The sequence below is a fragment of the Lissotriton helveticus genome, chromosome 2_1 (assembly GCF_964261635.1).
Source record: "Lissotriton helveticus chromosome 2_1, aLisHel1.1, whole genome shotgun sequence".
NCBI lineage: Eukaryota > Metazoa > Chordata > Amphibia > Caudata > Salamandridae > Lissotriton > Lissotriton helveticus.
The window spans coordinates 1,789,228,106-1,789,246,863 of NC_136059.1; the positions used below are offsets into that span (position 1 = coordinate 1,789,228,106).

Consider the following 18,758-nt stretch of genomic DNA (forward strand, 5'->3'; position numbering starts at 1 on the left):
AGCTTCTTAAACCATTCCCCTTTAACCCTTCCCCTTTAACCCCTTCGATGCTCATGACGGAACGGTTCCGTCATGAGCTACGGTTGAGCTGTGCTCATGACGGAACCGTTCCGTCATGACCACGCCTGTTTTTATTAGGTCCCAGCACCGGAGGGTGAAACGCGGTCGCGCTGAAAAGGTTAAATGCAAGAGGGATTGTCTCAAATAAAAAAGTTAGTTTTGGAAGAACCATCATTTTTATCAAATTTGTGCGTCCGTATAGATTAAGAGACAAATGACTCCATCCTCAAAGCATTCCTCCTATTTCTCTTTTAATTCTTACGAAATTAATTTTTGCTAGGTCATCCAAGTTCTGAGTAATCCTAACCCCCAAATATCTCATTTCTAATTTACGTTCTATAGGGCCAGGATCTAAATTCCAGCTCATAATTTCCGTTTTATCTTCGTTCATTTTATACCCTGAGACAGCTCCGAATTCTTTAGTTATTGCTGATATATTTTCCAGTGTCTACTGAAGATTGGAAGTATAGATTATAATGGTCAGCGTATAAACCTATTTTCTTGGAGCAAGCTTCTACCAAGAAAGGGAGGATCTTATCAGAGCCCCTAATCCTGCAAGCCAAAGGCTCTATATAAAGGTCAAACAATAAAGGGGATAAGGGACATCCCTGCCTGGTGCCCCGCATTACTGTAATCGAATTGGTTAGGATCCCATTAATCAGTACTCTAGAGGTGGGAGAATTATACAATGATAAAAGTGTATTAGTGAAGTATGAACCCAGGTCTAAATGAGTCAAGAGTGCCTTTAAAAAGATCCAATTGACTCGGTCAAATGCCTTAGCGGTGTCCAGTGCTATTACAGCTAGTGGAAGTTTATGTGTCGAGGCCAAATCTATTATACCTATTAGAGAAAAAGTGAGTTCCTTAAGGAACCTACCTTTAATGAAGCCTTTCTGGTCTTCCTGCACTAATTTAGGAATAACCAAACTAAGCCTATCCGCCATTATCTTTGCAAATACTTTATAATCGCAATTTAACAGCGAGATAGGCCTATACGAATTAGGATCACTTGATGGTTTCCCAGTTTTTGCAATTAAAACAATAGTTGCCACATTCCACGAGTCCGGCAGCCCCGCCTTACCTCGAAAAATATCATTAAATAACTGCACCAATAAAGGCAAGATGCTTTCCATAAATACTTTATAGACCTCAACTGGTAAACCATCAGGCCCAGGAGCCTTCCCTCTCTTAGCTGATCTTAATGCTTTATCTACCTCAGTTGAGAGTATCTCTTCGTTCAATACCTGTTTTAACTCGGTTGGAAGCGGATCCACCAGCCTCAACCAATTCGCTATTTCCAAAGAATCAGGATTCAAATCATCCTTATACACGTTCGAAAAGTACTTAAAGAATGCATCCGCAATACTCTTGCTCTCAGTAATAGGCTCACTCATACCTGGCAGAATCAATTCCTTAATAAAATTACGTACTGAGTCTTTCTTGGCCTTCCAAGCTAGTAGCTTTCCGCAGCCTTCACTATAACTAAAATGGGCCAACTGGCTGGATTCCCATTTCTCTCTAATTCTATGGTTAATAATTGCCATTAGATCCAGTTTTAACATCTCTAGATCTTTCAGCATCTGCTCTTCCATTATACCTTCACAGGATTTGATGCTAGCCTCTAATTCTCGAATGTTCTGTTCCAAATCCGTAATTTTATTAAAGTAAGTTCTTCGTTTTTTTGCTCCCTGGGCACCCAGTCTGCCCCTCAAAAAGGCTTTACAGGTCTCCCATACTATCTCTATCTTTGCGGTGCCTACATTTGCATCCAAAAAAATCTCTAATTCAGAACTAATAGTTTGCAGGCACTCTTGATCTAAAAGTACTGTCCGATCCAGCCTCCAAGTTGTTTCTGCTACAGGTGCTTTAATTTTAATACTGAGTGTAATGGCCGAGTGGTCAGAGATATGAACGCCTACATGTGCCACTGCTGTAACTGAGTCTATTAACCTTAAATCCAACAACACATAATCGATCCAAGATTTATGCTTCTATTTCTTATTATAGTATGTAAACCCTAACAGTTGTCCGTGATTAAACCTCCAAATATCACACAACCCAAACTGAGTCATCAGCAACCTTATTCTGTTGGACATTTTGGGATTCATGAGCCCACGTGAGATAACAGATCTATCTAATTTGTAATCCAGAACTGCATTGAAATCCCCGGCCATTATAATTTTACCAGCAGATCCTAGCAGTTCCCTTGCCAAAGTGTCCAGGGAATCTACTTCATCGAGATTTGGACCATAATACCCAACTATGGTTAGTAACTCAGAGTCAATTCTTGCACTTAAAATGAGCCATCTACCTTTCGGATCTGCTAAAAAAAATTCTAAACAAAAATGAACCCCATTTCTAACCAAAACAGCAACACCCTTTGTAACTATAGTCTGCGGAGTGCAAAACCCCTGTGTAACCCACCTTTGACCCTGCATGACCTCCTTACATTCTATTGAGGTCAAATGCGTCTCTTGCAAAATTATGATATGGGCCTTTGAATCCTCTAAATATTTTAATATTACTCGTCTCCTAGATTTTGTACGTAATCCGTTTACATTCCATGACAAAAAATTTAAATCACCTGTACTAGCCCCACTCATATTGATCTCTAAAAAAAACCATAACACATATTTTGGTGGTCGAAAAGCTTCTTAGGACTTTTTTCCCCCTTTTCCCACCCCTTCCCCCCCCTAACAACCCTACCCCCCCAACTACTCCAACCCACCTCTCCCGTGGAAAACCCTACCATCCTCCCTTTGGCCAAAGCCATGTGGGTGTTTCTACCGTGGCGGTGCATCATATTTTATTATAACATTTTGTACCAGTGAACACAGGCTCAATAGTAAACATTGTGTAAAAAATTTATCTTATACGGCAGCATGCCGAGTCATATCTTGACATTGCTCAATAAATGCATCAACCTCCTCTACTAACCGGAAATTGTGCATCTTGTTCCGCCACATTACTTTTAGAAATGCTGGGAATTTTAATTGAACTGTAGCCCCCAAAGCCCTAAGTGGTTCTATGCGTTTGCCTAGCTCCCACTGCCTGTTGACTGTGACTGGTGACAGATCAGACCTCACCTCGATTTTAACCCCGTCAACAAAGACATTATTTTTCTTCAAGGCGATTGACAAAATTTTTTCTTTTAAACTGAATGTCAGAAAATGTATCAGAACTTTTCTTGGCTTGGTGCGGTTAGCATTTAATCTAAAAGGATCTCGGTGGACCCTCTGTATATCTGCATAGATCGTCTCTTCATCCTCTACCAGTCCCAGCTCAGATTTTAACAGATGGGCTACAAATTTTTTAATATCAGTCCCTTCTTTTCCTTCCGGCAATTTCAATATCTTTAAATTGTTACGCCTCTGCATATTTTCAAGTCTCTCCATTCGCTCTTCCTGCGCCCTTTCTCTGAACTTAATTTCCTCAATCTCTCTATAGTTGTCTGCAACAGAATCCTGGAGCTTCTTTGCCTCAGCCTCTAAAACTACCAAACGTGAGCTCAGCTCACTGAATTTAGTCTCCAGGCTAGTACATGAGGCACGTATATTCTCCTGAATTGCCTTAGACTCCTCAAACCCTTTATGCATGTCCAAGTCCAGTTTCTTCAAAAGGGCAATTATTGCCATATCAGAATTTTCCACTCTATTCAGGTCTGAGGAAATCAGCTCATTCACTACCTCTAAGTTCGGCTCTGACAAAATCATCTCGTTTGTTTCCTCAAGTCCTTGCACTACCGGCACATTGCTCGTATCCACCGGATCTTCCCCCTCCATATCGGTCGTAAGGAGCTGATATCGATTAGGACTCAAAACACCAGACCAATCTATAGCAGTGGTTTCTATCGGCGAAGCACTGGCCCCCTCGTCCTCTGATGCCGGTGTCACACTCTCAGCAAAATCTACCAAATTGGGCTTCAATATTAAAGTTTTAGGGACAACCTTAAAAAAAGAGTTAAGTGAGGGCGTTATCTTGATTTTTTTTCTCCAAAATATTGGTTTTCTTGCTGTTATTTTTAACTGTTCTTTTCTTTATAGTTTTCTTGGAATTAACCTCGCGTGGATTTTTATTTTTCCCCTTACTGGGGGTGCAAGTCTTTTCCTCCCCTTGTGCCCTAACAGTATCCGGAACTGCAGCAATTTTTGCCGCACTCCTCAATTTATATCCAGACACCACCACAGATCCCGCTAGGCCTGCTGCTTGCTTATGTTCTAACAAACCCCCACACTCCTCATTAAAGTCTAAAGAGCCTCCATTGCTGGTATTATTATTAGGTTTATTAGTTCATGAATTACACTTGCCTAAAGCAGTCCCTAATTCAATACCTCTGCCAATACCACCTCTCCCTTTATAACCTACTCTTGCTGCTGCTCGGCGCCCCCTCCCAAGTTCATGTGCCGCTCTCCCCCAACAACCAGCTGCCTTCAAGGGCTCGACTAAAACCAGACCACGCTCCTCCGTTCCCACTGCTTCCACCAACTCTTTTGGTCTGTCCTCACACCGAGGGCTGTCTGCACCCTCTGCCGCCATGCACCTCGTCCACCTTGCCTCTGTATCCTTATACCGCCGCTGCAATCACCGCTGTAATCACAAAAAATTCCCCTGTGTGACTATGTGACTATAAACAGTCATATGATAGTCTTAGATATGATGCCTGTTGTCCTTTCTCGTCCACTTCGCCTCTGTATCCTTATGCCGCTGCTGCAATCACCGCTACAGTCACCAAAAAGAACCTCACCCCCGTGCCCTACAATCTCTCCTGCCGCCCCCCACCGTTCCGTGGCTGTGCGTCCTCCCTCACCTGTGGTGGACGCCGACTCCACCGACTCACTCTTCGATCTCCAGAGCCTCAGCGATTCAGTTCAGTGCTGCCACCCTGTGGGGGGAAGACGCGGCAGGAGACGCCGCCTACGGTGAACGTCCGCGGCGAAAGCCGAGTCCGCTGACACCCTCTCCAGCCTTCTGAAAACCGAAACCAGAACGCCTCGGTTCAGTTCCTCTCGCTGCGGGGGAGAAGACGCGGCGATAACGCCGACTGCGCTAAATCACTCTCCAGCCCGTAACTAAAAGAGAAAAGAGCAGAAACGCTCCTGAAACTACCGCCTGTGCTCGCCTACACTACAGTTGCTCACACCGCCACTCCAAACACCCGCGACCCGCTGTTAGCCGGCCGCCATGTTTTCCCCCCACCTTGTAGGTTTGCTTCATTAGTTTAGTATATAGGTACTAGCAAACATTTTCCAGGGGGCCAAAAGGGTTGGCCTGTTGTGAATTTGGGCCGCTTTGATGCCCTAAGGAAGTCAGGTGTTGTCCATGTTTAATAGCAAAACGGGCCACTCAGGTGGTGAACATAACAACTGACTTGCCTCCTAGTTTACTATTTGCGTTATTGCCAGGTTTGGGGATAGCATAAATGCTTCTAAATTCATGTTTGCAAACTATCACTTAAAAAGGAAACTTCAGTGCACTGATCTATTTAAGTGGTGCAGGACACCTATAGTTCTTTTCCTTTACTTTAGTTAATAAGTTACTTTAGTTGGAAATAAATGCTTGCCCCTTTAATTATCAGCTTTCTGAATAGTAGTGCTCCATCAAGTAAACTGCAGCCCAGTGCTGCTGTTCACCAGGGGGTCACATGCAAAGGTCAGGAGGGCTGCATTCAGCCCCTGGGCTGTACTTTAAGTATCACTGTTAGTAGATGTCTTAATCTTTTAAGGATTCACAAAAATCCTTAGGCATACTTCTGCATATCTATAATAATCATAAATTTTCATAAATAATTGTCGCGTCAATTTGAAAGCAGGATTACTGCAATAGCACATAAACATTTTGTTGCTCTACATTTAAAATGCTTTAGGCTGGGCGAGAAGCTCTCTCCTCTGCACCCTCATGAAGTAGGGGATGTATCTATTCCTTTACCACAAATAAAATATACTTACTGATATATTTTGGAGTTCATTTATGGCACCATTCAAGGTGGCATTGGCCATGAAAGTGAGGCAAACTGGTTTTGAAAACTCAAAGTTTTGACTTTGTAGTTCTTTCATGCACCCTGCTTGGTGGCCAACATTCCCTTCAAACATACTTGCAGGTTTTTTGTGATACTGTTTTTCACCCATGAATGTAAATGGCTTAAGCTTCGGAGTCTGGAAATCATGAATTTACAACCATACATAGATTTTGTTTCCCACGTGGTAGGGCTTTGGTGTACAAAAAAACAGTTTTGTAATCTAGTAGGTTTGGTTATAATGTTTTTGTTCAAATGTAGAATGAACACAGTTGTAGGTTTCAATAGGTTGGTTTATTCATAAGGATACAGAGAGCGGTCCCAGCTGGTACAAGGCACAAGCAGCAACTGCCACTGACAGAACATTCTGGGCAGGATGTCTGCTTACACTCTAGATGACATCACAGAACACTCACAGGCCTCTGCCAGCATCACACCACCACACCTCCCCCTTTTGATAAAGTAACTCTAAGACAGCAGAAAGGAAGAAGAGTACATGAAAGGAAAAGGGAATTAAAGAAAGAAGAAAACAAAGTGAAAAGCAGGCAATGAAACTTATACATAGTTTTGTTATCTTCGTGGTCTGACATGGGTTTTGGTGCTCTTCCTATCACGATCCCCCCCCCCCGAAACCTTTTGGTTGACCTTAACAGTTTCAGAATGAATACAAGGATCTTTGGTAACATGAGAAGTGTTCCACCAGTTTCCGTTAGACATCTTAACAGCATTCTTACAAATTTCTATAATTTGTTGTGATTCTAGAAATTTAGAAAAACCTTTTCTTACTGAGATAGGATTTTTGACCCTGACCCAGTCTCCAACACTGAGTCTGTGATTTTCTTTTGTGGTGGGAAATTGATGAGTTTTGGAACTAATTTCAGTGGAAGTTTTCTTGGCAGATTCCCACATGCACCTCATGTCACAACCTTGATGGAAGGTTTTGACCATCCAAAAGGGATACACTTGGGAAGAAGCTTTTGTGCGCCTCATAAGTTCGAAGGGAGAAAAATTGGTAGCAACATGAAGAGAGGTGCGATATGACCAGACAAGATCTTTCACTGCTTGAAAAACACAGGACTTGGATATAAAGGCTCTTTGTACACACTCCACTACCACCCTGTTAAACCTCTTGGTTTTTCCATTACTTTGCGGATGGTAAAGTGGAGTCCTGATGTGTTTGATGCAACAAGAGTGCAGGAATGAATTCATTTCTTGCGAAACAAATTGAACACCTTTGTCGGTTAAAATTTCCTCAGGATAGCCCTCCCTGAGAAAGATGGCATTCAAACAGTTAATAACGCTCTTGGAATTGGGTGTAGTAATAGGTTCAACTTCCACCCACCTTGACAGATGATCAATGAGAACTAAAAAGTATTTAGAGTTGAAAGGAAGAACATGAAACTGTCCCAGAAAATCCATACCAAGTCTTTGTCGAGCTCTGCCAAGGAGGTACAGGAGATTTAACTGTACCTTCGAGTACTAGAACTATGTCGCTGGCATTACAGCGTGAACATTGCCCTACCAGGTCATCAATTTGGGTGTCCATCATAGGCCACCAGAAATCGGTCCTGACTTTCCTTTTTGTAATGGTTGCTCCAAGATGGCCAGAATGTGTGGCTAGAATGATCTTTTCTCGATAGCAAGAAGGAGTAATACGTTTGTCACCTCTGACTACTTTTCCATCTTCCATTGAAAGTTCATCACCAACTTTCCAGAACATCTGAAGATCGGGTGAAATACATCTTTCTTTTGGCCAGCCTTTATTAATTAAAGATGCAACTACTTTGAGAATGGGATCCTTGTCAATCTGCATAATCCAGTCTTCTTCCGCAAAGGACAAGCTGTCTTGACTAATAAGTGCCACAAAGCACTCTTCGACTTCAGTTTCCCAGTCTTGTTCATCAGTGTCAGAAATGGGAAGTCTTGATAGACAGTCCGCTCTACAGTTTTTTCCTCCAGGAATATATTCTACATTGAAGGTGTACTCTAGGAGTTTTGTAGATAACCGTGCTAAACGAGCAGTGGTGGGTTTGATATTTTTGCCAGAAAGGATATCAACCAGAGGACGATGGTCAGTCTTGAGGATGAAGGTTCTGCCCCAAACATATGGTTTGAATTTTTCAATGCTCCATACACATGCTAAAAGTTCTTTTTCAATAACTGAATATTTCCGTTCAACTGGACGAAAAGTCCTGGATGCAAATCCAACTGTGTGCTCTTTTCCATCAGCATATTGCGAGAGAACAGCTCCCAAACCATACTCAGAAGCATCAACAGTGATAATGGTTTGTTTTCCTTCTATAAATGCTTGCAGAGCAGGGGCTTGAACTGTATGGTCTTTGATGGACTGGAAACCTTTTTGACACTCCTCAGACCATACATAAGTTGGTCCTTTCTTTAGTAACACCCTGAGAAATTCTGTGGTCGTGGCAAAGTCTTTCATAAACTTAGAATAGAATTCAAAGAGGCCAAGCAAGGACATGAGCTGTTCCTTATTTTGGGGAGGAGGTGCAACAACTATGCTCTTTATTAGACCTGGTCTGGGTTTGATGCTGTGTTCGGAGATGACATGGCCTAAGTACTCAATCTCCATCACTTTAAAGATACATTTGCTATTTTGTAAGGTGACCCTCTGTTTGCTAGAAAGTTGAATACCTGATCAATAACAGAATCATGCTCTGCTTCAGTTTTGGTGAATATGAGAATGTCGTCTTGGAAAACAACAACATGAGGATTGTAATGAAACATCTCACTCATTAACCTTTGGAATACGGCAGCAGCCGAGGCAAGACCAAAAGGGAGACTGCAAAATGTAAATGCTCCATCCGGAGTAACAAAAGCTGTGAGGTGTCGGGACTGAGGATGTAGTTCAACTTGATGGTAAGCTGCTTTAGATCAAGTTTTGTGTACCATGAGGAAGGACATACTTTGGCAATGAGATCTTCAATGCGTGGAAGGGGAAAACCATCAACCCAGATGGCTTCGTTAAGGCTCCTCAAGTCAACACACATCCTCAGATCCCCAGACCTCTTCTTGGCTAAAACAATGCGAGAAAGCCAGAGAGTGAACTCGACTTTTTCTATTATTCCTTGGTCACATAATGCTTGTAAATGTTTGGATAAATCACCTCTAATGCTTAACAGTACTTTGCGCAGTTAAGGCTTGATGGGCACTGCATTTTTTTTTATTCTAATGAAGTGTTGGAAATTTGTAATTTTGCCTAGATGGTCTTCAAAAATGTGACTGTACTTCTGTTCCCAAGCACTTGCCAATTGAGCACTGGGCAGAGAGCCATTATCCCTGGTGGGAGAAGAATGATTATGGTTGGATTGATGGTCAATAAAAACTGGGTTGGGTAAACCAGGTTTGATAGTTAGACCAAACTCAGCCTGATGGGTAAGACCGAGTACATTGATCCCACGTTTGGCCACATACACCTTGCCATTGATGACTACTCCAAAAACACTTATTTTAGCCCAGAAGTAGCCTATTAAATCAATCCTACTACCTTCAAAGGCTACTGTAATCTTGTCAGGAGGTAACAAACTCTTAGTGGACCAACATTTTATGTACTTGTCTTGGGATACAATAGTGATGCGTGCTCCTGTATCAACAAGAAGCTGGATATGATTAGTCTCAATTATAACTTCAACTTCGGGATCAGGAATGGGTTGTGTAGAGCATTTATCAGAACAGTTCTTGACTACTACAACATACTCTTGATTTGTGACATCATCATCAAATTGCTCATCACAACCATTGAATACACATCTTACACTTCTTCTTCTTCCTCCCATACAAACTTTTGTAAAGTGACCTATTTTACCACATTGGACACACTGTTGATTAATTGCAGGATAGTTTTTAAAAGAGGAAACCTGCAAGGATGACCCACATCTATAACAACTTATTTTATAGTTAAACTGTCTGGTAGGTGTGTAGGTTTGTCCACCTCTGTTTGGAGTGAAATTCCTCCCACCCCTACATATGTAAGATCCTCTAGAGATGTTTGAAAGAGAAGGGGAAGAAAAAGGAGGTTTAGTGGTGACAACACAAGAAATATTAGAATTAGATGAAGCAGATTAAAGTTGCTTAGCATCGTCCATAGAGTTTTCAATAGTGGGATCTTTACAAGTAAGTAATTTCTCTTGGATTTTTTTGCAGTAGCATCGTGCGACGAGTTGATCTCTTAAAAGTTGAGAAGTAAAATTGTCAAAATCACATTTTGCAGAAAGGACTTTTAAAGCTGTAATGAAAGTGTTTATACTTTCATTGGGTTTCTGCGTTCCTGTAGAAAAAAATGATATCTATGAACTAAAATGTTTTTAGTTTTAGTGAAATACTTGTCCAATTGCATTACCGCTACATCCAATTCATCGGGGTCTTCACCTTCAGGTGGTTCATAAGGAGGTAGAAGGTCAAACACATTTTGACCCTCAATTCCCAAGTGATAATACATAAGATTCTTCTTCCTTTCTGGTCTAAATCTTTGACCATCAATCGCGCCCAAGTATGCTTTGAAGGATCTAATCCATAGTTTCCATTCAAGTTGCGTTCTCCAGGTTCCTGTAAAAAAAGATGCAGGAGCTGTAACACTCTGCATAATTGTGAAAAGGAAGGAAAGAAAAAAAATGTTGCCAAGAAGAAGATTGTGGAGCGAGAACCAAAACAAAAGAGAAGAAGAAAAGAAAAAGAAAGACAACAAAAATTAATAAAGAGAAAAGAAAAAGAGAAGAAAAAGAAATGTGGGGAGACAAGTTCTGTGGAAGAACGATGTAAAAATGAGTGTGTGTGTAACACACTGAATGCTGACGAAGTAGATAGATGGTGCAGTTCACAATTAAACCACAGGATGGCAGTCTCGTATTATGGTAGTAGTCTTGTATATACATTTTAATGGAGAGTTAATAACTGTGTTTCAGTGTAAATTAAAAACACACGAAGAAAAATGCTATGCGTGTCAGCGAAATTGCAAGTAAATAATAGTATTGACACGCAAAATAGCTGTGCGTGTCAGCGCACAAATGTTGAAGGAGGCTTTTCTTTTAAAACAAATACTTAATGCCAAATATCAAGATATTTCCCTCAACCAATCTCAAATCACCCGGAAAGAAAAGGCGGGACATCCGGGGTCAACAATGTCCTTTCTCCTTTTCTCCTGCTCGTGCAAGGAAGGTTAAAGAAAATAGACAACTCAACACACATAAGTAAGTGCTGTGCGTGTCAGCTGGTAAAAATAAAGTTTTCCTGGGAATGCCGCACTCTGTGGCAGAAGCAGGTTGCTTTAACCACTTCCATGCTAATGACAAGGTCAGCTCGTCATGCAGTACACTGGAGCTGTACTTATGACGAACTGACCTTGTCATGCACAATGGGGATTCAGGAAGCTCAGCACCCAGCGGGAATTGCCTTAGGAGGCAAGGTGTTTAAAGCAGAACATTTGAAATGCGCTCGAAGTGCTCGCACGGCTCTGTGAAGAGGCTTGTTTGCTAGGCAACAACATGTGAATGGCTCGTGAAGACAGCACGAGGAGCTGGAGCGAGAGAATCCAGTGCATTGAGTTGTGTGCTAGCAGAGCGTCAACAAAGTCAGTGAAACGCTGCAGCTCTAATGTGATTGAAGAGAAATGAAGAGGCACTCTACACACATAAGTAAGTGCTTTCTGTGTCAGCGCGTGTAAACAAAGCCTTCCTGGAATACGTAGCTCGGTGGTTAAAGATGGTTGCTTAGCAACAGAATGCTCTGAGTGCGCGCTGGAGACTCGAGGAAACACAGGCAGTTGTGCGAGCTGTGGAAGCCACAAACGTAAGAAGAAATGAAGGCTGAAACGTGCAGGCAGCTCGCGAGGGTGCGCACAAGGAAAACTTAAAGTCGGTATTCAATGTCAGGAAAACTTCCGTTAAAACCCAAGTTTATGTTGGCCTTGAAGCCTATGTTGATCTCCGCTCCCAAAATACATGTGGAATGCTCACAGGCTTAAATGGGAAGTGAGCAAGCACCAGGAAGCTGAGTTCGGAACGCACGCTTTTAAGATGTGTTAAAAATTGGGCACGGCTCTCTGTACTTATCCACGCAAATGTGCCTTAGATGGGGAAATGTAAAAACAAAATTACTCATAGTTGAGTTGAAGTTCGGGCGAAAGATACTTGATGCTTAGAACATTCACAGCAGGAAACGCAGGAAACAAAGATGGCCATGGATAGGCAGAGCGCATCCCATCTTCTGTCGCCACTGTTGAAATGTAGAAGCAACACAGTTGTAGGTTTCAATAGGTAGGTTTATTCAGAAGGATACAGAGAGCCGTCCCAGCTGGTACAAGGCACAAGCAGCAGCTGCCACTGACAGAACATTCAGGGCTGGATGTCTGCTTACACTCTAGATCACATCACAGAACACTCACAGGTTTCTGCCAGCATCACATCACCACAGTTTTTTTAAACGTAATTCTGGTCCCTCAAACAGTTTCTTTTGACTTGTAGGACACCTTCAAGTAAGATGTTTTTCTTGCAAGATAAATGTGTATATTGTGTGGATACATTTATATGTTGTTGCATCTCGACAATATATTGTATTTCCCAGCTTACCCTCTGTTACCCATACATTTAGATTTAGAGTATTAATGTCTCTTATACTGTTGCACCTACATTTCAAATTCTGTCTTTTCTAATGTTGCAGCAATATTTGATCCTGTCAAGGGCCCATGAAGCATCTTCCTATTTACATGACCCCATTCTTCATAGCCATGTAGATTGAATTGTAAGAGGCATTGGTTATCTCACCTTTTCCACTTTTATTCAGTAGTTAAAAACTTTTGGCTCCCTTTAAATTGTATGACACATATTTAAAGCATTTCCAATTTTCTTTCTAGTTTCGTCCATCATGGAACTATTTTAGACTGCAGTGAGGCCGACTGGGACTTTACTATGAACCTCAATGTGCGAAGTATGTACCTGATGATCAAAGTGTTTCTTCCAAAGGTAGGAGACCAAAGATTTTCCATTTATAGTGGCATACTTGGCTGAGAATACGTAAAATCGAATAAGAATAATATGCCACTGACATCTCTTAATACTGGTACCATTTCTGCATTTCGCTGTTTGGAGGACCGAAGATGGCATGCACGCCTAGGTCTGTCTTTCTGACTGTACGCCTTTAATGTGCTTCTCCATAACAGAGAGACACTGGTCATTGTGCTGGGTCAACAAGACATATGCACCACTGTCCTGGTCTTCTCACCCTGTTCAGTATCAAGGAGATGGTTGTAACACCTGCTGCTGTATACACAGAGCTTCTGTTCTTGCCTCCTGGACTGTAGAAAAGGTTATACAGACTATCTTTAATATTGTAGTTGCAAAAGGAAAGAAGTAAATGTGGTTCACTAATATACACTTGATGATAATGTATTCTTTATACTTTGTACATGGAATATCTTGCATACATTGCGCTGGTGATGAGACCCCGGGTTACTTTAGTTTATTTGTATTATTATTTATAAAGTTGCAGGAACATACATTAATTTACTAGTGGTGATACTGTAAGATAAAGGTAGTGCAAGAGCGCCAATCTGAAGGAGTGAAGTGTCCAGAAAAAGCCCGAATGACTAGATGGGCTCTCAGTTCAGTCCAGAAGATGGTAAGGGTAAGAGAAGGGGTGGTGGTCCGATTCAGCAGTTTCCAGAGGCTGGAGAGTTTGTTTCTATTGTGCTGAACGAGAAGTAGCTTGCAGTGAAGAAGGTCATAAATCAGGCAGACATGCTTAACATTTATCCAAACGTCTGGATATGCACCCAAAACTCAGACCTGTAGAGCCTCCGTATTTGCAAACACAGGTACAATTGGCAAAAGCCTCTATTTAGCAGCACTCAATAAATCACGATTCAGTAGCACTCCCTGTGCATCTTGGTCAATGGGGATCATTTTTGCAGAGTTGCAGTTCTTCCGTTGAAGTTCAGCTCGAGAACTATTAATTCCATACAATATTTAATTTTCTTAGCTTGATAAAAGAATTGTTGTTTTGTTAGCCCTAACCTCGTGTTTTGTTCTTCATGAGCTACAGTTAATATTAAAGTAAAAGTTGGAGTTGCAGAGAGTCGATGGGCACAATAGCATGCAATTTGATTTGTGACTCTGGACAGAAGATATCCTGTCATTTCAGAACATCAATACAATGTGTCACCCCGCAAACCATTCATCCTGGAACATTTGCACAGTGTGAGAAGTGGCACAATGGGCAAAAATCCCCTAGCACAACAAGGGCGTCATGCGGGACAGAAGGTACCCCAGAGTGGAAGTCATCGATTGTTGGAACAGATGATCAAACACTAAGAGTAGGCTGTGCGATTCATTGAATTACATTGATCAACATGTTAGAGAGAAAAACATGCTAATTCAAATGGTTATGTGTCTCTAATTGCACCCCTGTTTTGCAATTGTTTATTTAGGGTTTTATGGCAGAAAACGGTGTACACCAAACAATGGTAACATAAGCACTCAGAATGGTTACTGGCAATACCCTCTTGTTACACGGCACATGTTGGCAATGCATACATCATGGTTTACAAGATGAAAGGTAAGGAATGAAAGGAAAGAAAAGAAAAGAAAAGAAGAAACTAAAGGGAAAGACCCCATAGCTCAAACATTATCAGGAGGAGACCTGTAAAGACCGTAATGTGTGCTAGGTAAGTGCAGTATAAATGGCCTTTTAAGTGTTTCAGTGCCAAGGAGGCCTTCTCATCTGGAGCTAGGTAGTGCTTCATTGGGTCTCTTACACTCCTAAGTTCCATCCCAGTGTAGCATTTATGACATCATGCGATGCCCGAAACGTCAATAAATGGTATTTTTTCAGTTTGCATAGACTTTGAGTAGGTTGCCGTCCATGAGATTCAAACGAAAGTGCCAGTGGTTTATAGACACTGTCTTTTATTACCACCTAGCCAAGAGTAATGCTCTCAAAAAGTGTGCATTAACTAAAATTCCACAGGACTGATGTCAAATTGGCCACAAAAGAACAAAGCTTGATAGCCGCAACTTCTCTCTTGAAAATGTAGATGTTTTATGTTCATGTGTTTCCTTTTTTTTCAGATGCTTTCACAGAAGTGTGGTAACATTATTAACATGTCTTCAGTGGCTTCTAGTATAAAAGGTTGGTGTCTGGCTACACGTACCCTACAATCTGTTTTGTTGTGGTCTATTAAACTAACCATCTTTTCAGTGTTTATTCAAATAAAATGCAAAAAGAGCGGGAAATGTCATACTTTGAGAAAAAGAAGCCTGATTGGATTGTAAATAAAAAAATCTAATTGTCCATATTACACATTTCCTTTCCTGACTGTTTTATACTTCTCTGCCATACCAATCTTTGTGTTTGATTAAACCAGCAGCAGTCGTCTGCGTATGCAGCACAGTTGGAGGATTACCACAAGAACTAAGATTCGTATTTCTATTTAAAGTCTGTCAGATGTTCCACCTTTGTTGGGAACACTATATTGAGTAGTGGACTTGAGATCGTTGAATATCAAGCCCAGAACTTGATATAGGCTTACAGTGCCCTTAGTGGAGATCGTGATAAGTTTTCTGTATCAATGTTCAGAACAAGGCCTGGAAATAGGTATGTTAGACCCCAGGCGCTATGGCCTTTGTCAGCGTGCCAGCCTGAGACCGAAAGCTAGTTGGACAGCAGCCAACCCGCAATCCACTAAACGATATGTGAGTAAGATGCATTTCGGCTAACAATCCTTAGAGATAGGAGAGGAATAATTAGTGGAACGCAAACTCTTTTTTTATTATGGAAAGATCTATTCAAGAACACTAGGAAAATATGGGTACATTTTACAGAAATATTTGTAAAGAATCAAACCCTTATCCTAGTGCATACAATATGAATAGTAACCATTATGAACTTAAACAATATAGTAGCGAAAAAATTCAGTAGAAGTGTAAAAAATAATTAGTATTGCTACATATTGGAAAAATCGTAAAGCTTTTGTTTATGTCAATATTTACGGCAGCTTCTTCATCTCTTTGGCTAACTAAGCTGATCTTCGCACAAAGAAAGGGCCTAATTCGAGTTTCAAAGCTGACTTACACCACCATACCGTCTCTGAACAAAAAAGCAGTGTTCAGTATAATGTGCAGTGTCTTCTACTCTAGATTGAGTCGTCAGGCAGATGGATAAGCAGCTGGGTCTTTGATATGATGTTCCTTTCCATCTTTCATGATCCTAGCTTTCATGATGTATTTGATCACTGTTGAATCTTTTCAAGAGATCAATTAGCAGAAAAGGTCTTGGCAACCTCTCACTTACATTCTTTGAAACCATTTTCATTGTTTAATAATCAAAAAGAAGTGAAATGAATAGCTTCCATGAATCCTTTTACATGATTTCAAAAGAATTATTGGAACAGAGAACGCTATTTAGGTTGAATAATATGAAAATATTCAAGCAGATTTGAATAACTCTTTGCACTGAATAGTAACATGAATAAATGTGCATTTTATATTGAAATAATGTTACTCTAAAAAGGGGATCACTGAAAGGAAAAAAGCATGATAACTATAACAACAGCATCTCGTCATAAGTCCTCAGAATTGCTCTACCTGCAATGATAACATCTGGTCAGGCAAAATTCGTCTTTCTGAAGGATATTTCTAACAGCAGACCTTTAGAATAATTTCTTGCGAGAGACTGGAACCAGATATTTTTCTTAGTATTGCTCATGCTCACTGCTAGGTGACATTGTGCGGCTCTGTGGTAACTCTGTACTGCCCTTGAAAGTGACAGAGCTTTAAGTACCTTTTCAATTTCCCAAGATACCAGTCCAAGTTACAGTCCTGTTCACAAGGTTGCTTCTGCAAAAAGGTCCAATTTATGGTCAAAGGCCTCCAGTAAGTCCAAGTAGAAGTCGCAATACAGAAGAGTAAGAAAGTCAATAGGGATGCATCCCCTTCCTGCCACACACTCGAAGATGAAGTTTGCACTGTCGTGGCGTTCCCATGTATCCTGTACAGGATCTGCACGTTCGGATAACATACACTGTGGGTTTGGTGGCAGACTGGTTCTGAGCACCCCCACCGTATATGTTAACCTGTTTGTATGAGCTAGCTCACAGTGCCACTAGAATCTCCTCTTATCAGGGAGAGAATAGTTTCAAGCAACGTTAGAACATGACAAACCTGATCCAGCAGAAGCGTGGAAACAATATAATACTTTTCGCCAAGTAACTCATGCTCACTTAGTCGGTCTCCGAGATACACAGAATAAACAGTATGGGTGTTTTAATAAAGATTTATTGAACAGTTGTTATTCTAGTGTAGAATAGATTTGCTGTACCAACCATTAGACAGTAGAAGAGATATATGATTAGCAGTACTACAAAAGTAAAGGGATGGTACAGTTCTACCTTTTTGCAGTAATCATGGATATATATATACAAATACATAACACACATGATGAGAAAGTGCGTACTACTACTATGTCTCCCTAACTAGATGTACCTAGCATCAGTGTAGGTGTTATGCCAAGAATCCCTCTAAGGTCTAGTCAACCCCATTACCTGAGAAAGGAGAGAATATGGGACCCCGTCTTGGTTTCGAGTTCACACCCCGCGAGGGATGTTAGACCACTGCTAGTTGGAGAGTCTGCATGCAGGAACCTCAGCATCTCTGGTCAGTGTGTCAGCCGGGAAGTCATGGTCTCCTCTGTCTGTCTAAGCAAGACATGATGTATATATACCCACATGGTAGTGTTCAGGAACTTTCCACCACCCTAAGGAGTCTTGGACATTCAGGATATGATTCCCATGTTTTGGGATCAGTCCTTGATATGGGGTGAGGATGACTCTAAGGCTTCTGGGTCTTTTAGCCTTGAGCAACCTGCCTTCTCCTGAATGCCAGGTGGCAAATGTGGGCCCTGCAGTGGAACCTGTGATCCCAGTGGGCCTAGCATCAGGGTGCGGCCTCTCCTTTCAGAGCTCGGAGGAGATTGTTCAGGATCTACAATGGTGGCTTACAAGCGCCAGTCTGCCCTGTGAGACAACACCCCCCCCCCCTCCCAGAGTTCATGGTTGTCAAAGACGTGTCGGTGCTGGATTGGGAGGGCCCTTGTGGGAAAGGTGAAGATCAGAGGTCTCAGATCTCCAACAGAGAGCCAGATCCATATCAACATTTTGGAGCTTTAGGTGATCTGCCTGGGTGTACAAGCTTCCTGCTGTCCTTTGGAGGAGGCAGGTGCAGGTCCTTGTAGACAAAACAACCCTAATTTGGTACTACCCCAAGCAATATGTGTTGGCATCCTAGATCCTCCACTTTAAAGGTGAGCAATCTGAGGTTAGAAGTATCCATAAAAAGAACAAGTTACTTACCTTTGGTAACGCTGTTTCTGCTAGTTAATCTATCCACAGATTCCTCCCTCCCTCCCTCCACTCTGTTCTGTGGAATGGACTCTTTTAACATAAAAAAACGTTTCCAAGTTAGTAACCAGCTCACTGCCACAGACAATTTGTTCAACTCCCCGCATCTTAGGGCATAGAAGGGAAAAGATTAATGAAGCTGGCATTAGCACGCACAGTTGGAGCTTATATGTGGAATCCGCTGTCACTTCCAGTGCGGTACCGTCTCACCATGGAGCCGCAGGACGCAGCCTGCCAGCACGCAGGAGTACTAAGAAAAATGCCCAGATCCAGCCTGAT

At 41.6% G+C, this 18,758-nt stretch overlaps 1 protein-coding gene across 1 annotated transcript in view; it reads left to right on the forward strand.

The window, feature by feature from the left end:
- BDH2 (3-hydroxybutyrate dehydrogenase 2) overlaps positions 1-18,758 on the forward strand; it is a 155,468-nt gene that overhangs the window by 84,625 nt on the left and 52,085 nt on the right. Inside the window, exons 5-6 of the mRNA XM_078676723.1 lie at positions 12,942-13,050; positions 15,154-15,214. Of these exons, the coding sequence (XP_078532849.1) occupies positions 12,942-13,050; positions 15,154-15,214 (170 nt within the window). The remainder of the gene's footprint in view (positions 1-12,941; positions 13,051-15,153; positions 15,215-18,758) is intronic.